The 2,769-nt window shown below is 60.1% G+C and overlaps 1 protein-coding gene across 1 annotated transcript; it reads right to left on the bottom strand.

The window, feature by feature from the left end:
- Positions 1-164: 164 nt before the first annotated feature.
- Positions 165-1,947, bottom strand: LOC122545888 (sperm histone-like; the record flags this gene model as incomplete). Its single annotated transcript, XM_043684769.1, has 2 exons — positions 165-285; positions 1,894-1,947. Coding segments are annotated over 2 exons (175 nt in total), but the record flags the coding sequence as incomplete, so codon positions are not given.
- Between the last annotated feature and the right edge of the window lie 822 nt (positions 1,948-2,769).

The raw sequence follows: 2,769 nt of genomic DNA, 5'->3' as shown, positions 1-2,769 counted from the left end.
TCTCTCTCTCTCTCTCGTTCTCGCACCGTCTCTCTCTCTCGTTCTCGCGCGCCGACTCTCTCTCGTACTCGCGCGCCGACTCTCTCTCGTTCTCGCGCGCCGACTCTCTCTCGTACTCGCGCGCCGACTCTCTCTCGTTCTCGCGCGCCGACTCTCTCTCGTACTCGCGCGCCGACTCTCTCTCGTTCTCGCGCGCCGACTCTCTCTCGTTCCCGCGCGCCGACTCTCTCTCGTTCTCGCGCGCTGACTCTCTCTCGTTCTCGCGCGCCGACTCTCTCTCGTTCTCGCGCGCTGTCTCTCTCTTTCTCGTTCTCATGCGCCTTCTCTCTCTCTCTCTCTCGTTCTCGCGCGCTGACTCTCTCTCGTTCTCGCGCGCCATCTCTCTCTCTCTCTCGTTCTCGCGCGCCGTTACTCTCTCTCTTTCTCTTTCTCTCGTACCGTCTCTCTCTCTCTCTCGTTCTCGCACGCCGTCTCTCTCTCTCGTTCCCTCGCGCCGTCTCTCTCTCTCTCTCTCGTTCCCTCGCGCCGTCTCTCTCTCTCTCTCGTTCCCTCGCGCCGTCTCTCTCTCTCTCTCTCGTTCCCTCGCGCCGTCTCTCTCTCTCTCTCGTTCCCTCGCGCCGTCTCTCTACTCTCTCTCGTTCTCGCGCGCCGACTCTCTCTCGTTCTCGCGCGCCATCTCTCTCTCTCTCTCTCTCTCTCTCTCATTCGCGCGCATCGTCTCTCTCTCTCTCGAGCGCCGTCTCTCTCTCTCTCATTCTCGCGGCCGTCTCTCTCTCTATCATTCTCGCGGCCGTCTCTCTCTCTCTCTCATTCTCACGTGCCGTCTCTCTCATTCTCGCGCACCGTCTCTCTCTCTCTCTTGTTCTCGCACGCCGTCTCTCTCTCTCTTGTTCTCGCGCGCAGTTGCTCTCGTTCTCACGCGCCGTCTCTCTCTCTCGTTCTCGCGCGCCGACTCTCTCTCGTACTCGCGCGCCGACTCTCTCTCGTTCTCGCGCGCCGGCTCTCTCTCGTTCCCGCGCGCCGACTCTCTCTCGTTCCCGCGCGCCGACTCTCTCTCTCTCTCTCTCTCATTCGCACGCATCGTCTCTCTCTCTCTCGTTCTCGCGCGCCGACTCTCTCTCGTTCTCACGCGCCGTCTCTCTCTCTCGTTCGCGCGCCGTCTCTCTCTCTCGTTCTCGCACGCCGTCTCTCTCTCGTTCTCGCACGCCGTCTCTCTCTCTCATTCTCACGCGCCGTCTCTCTCTCTCTCTCATTCTCACGCGCCGTCTCTCTCTCATTCTCGCGTGCCGTCTCTCTCTCTTTCGTTCTCGCGCGCCGTCTCATTCTCTCTCGTTCTCGCGCGCCGTCTCACTCTCTCTCGTTCTCGTGCGCCGTCTCTCTCTCTCTCTCTCTTGTTCTCACGCGCCGTCTCTCTCTCTCTCTCGTTCTCGCGCGCCGTCTCTCTCTCGTTCGCGCGCCGGCTCTCTCTCTCTCGTTCTCGCGCATCATCTCTCTCTCTCGTTCTCGCGCGCACTCTCTCATTCTCACGCGCCGTCTCTCTCTCTCTCGTTCTCGCGTGCCATCTCTCTCTCTCGTTCTCGCGCGCTGTCTCTCTCTCTCTCGTTCTCGCACGCAGTCTCTCTCTCTCTCATTCTTGGACGCCGTCTCTCTCTCGTTCTCGCACGCCATCTCTCTCTCTCTCGTTCTCGCGCGCACTCTCTCATTCTCACGCGCCATCTCTCTCTCTCGTTCTCGCGCGCCATCTCTCGTTCTCACGCGCTGTCTCTCTCTTTCTCATTCTCGCGCGCCGTCTCTTTCTCTCTCGTTCTCCCGCGCCATCTCTCTCTCTCTCTCACTCTCTCTCGTTCTCGCGCGCCATCACTCTCTCTCTCGTGCCGACTCTCTCTCTCTCGTTCTCGCACGCCGTCTCTCTCTTGTTCTCGTGCGCCGTCTCTCTCTCTCTCTCGTTCTCGCGCGCCGTTTCTCTCTCTCTCATTTGCGCGCATCGTCTCTCTCTCTCTCATTCTCGCGACCGTCTCTCTCTCTCTCGTTCATGCGGCCGTCTCTCTCTCTCGTTCATGCGCACTGTCTCTCTATCGAGCGCCGTCTCTCTATATCTCTCTCTCGTTCTTGCGTGCCGTCTCTCTCTCTCTCTCTCGTGCCATCTCTCTCTCTCTCGTTCACGCGCGCTGTCTCTCTCTCGCTCTCTTGTTCTCACGCACAGTCTCTCTCTCTCGTTCTCGCGCACCGTCTCTCTCTCTCTCTCATTCTCGCACGCCGTCTCTCTCTCTCGTTCTCGCGCGCCGTCTCTCTCTCTCGTTCTCGCACGCCGTCTCTCTCTCTCGTTCTCACGCGCCGTCTCTCTCTCTCTCGTTCTCGCACGCCGTCTCTCTCTCTCGTTCTCACGCGCCGTCTCTCTCTCTCTCGTTCTCGCACGCCGTCTCTCTCTCTCGTTCTCACGCGCCGTCTCTCTCTCTCTCGTTCTCGCGTGCCATCTCTCTCTCTCATTCTTGCGCGCCGACTCTCTCTCTCTCATTCTTGCGCGCCGACTCTCTCTCGTTCTCGCATGCCATCTCTCTCTCTCTCTCTCTCGTTCTCGCGCGCCGACTCTCTCTCTCTCTCTCTCGTTCTCGCGCGCCATCTCTCTCTTGTTCTCGCGCGCCGTCTCTCTCTCGTTCTCGTGCGCCGACTCTCTCTCGTTCTCGCACGCCGACTCTCTCTCGTTCTCGCACGCCATCTCTCTCTCTCGTTCTCGCACACCATCTCTCTCTCTCTCGTTCTCGCGCGCAC

This window comes from Chiloscyllium plagiosum, unplaced genomic scaffold (genome assembly GCF_004010195.1).
Source record: "Chiloscyllium plagiosum isolate BGI_BamShark_2017 unplaced genomic scaffold, ASM401019v2 scaf_70499, whole genome shotgun sequence".
NCBI classification, from domain to species: domain Eukaryota; kingdom Metazoa; phylum Chordata; class Chondrichthyes; order Orectolobiformes; family Hemiscylliidae; genus Chiloscyllium; species Chiloscyllium plagiosum.
The sequence above is the reverse complement of the archived record's forward strand: the minus strand, read 5'-3'. Positions and strand labels throughout refer to the sequence as shown.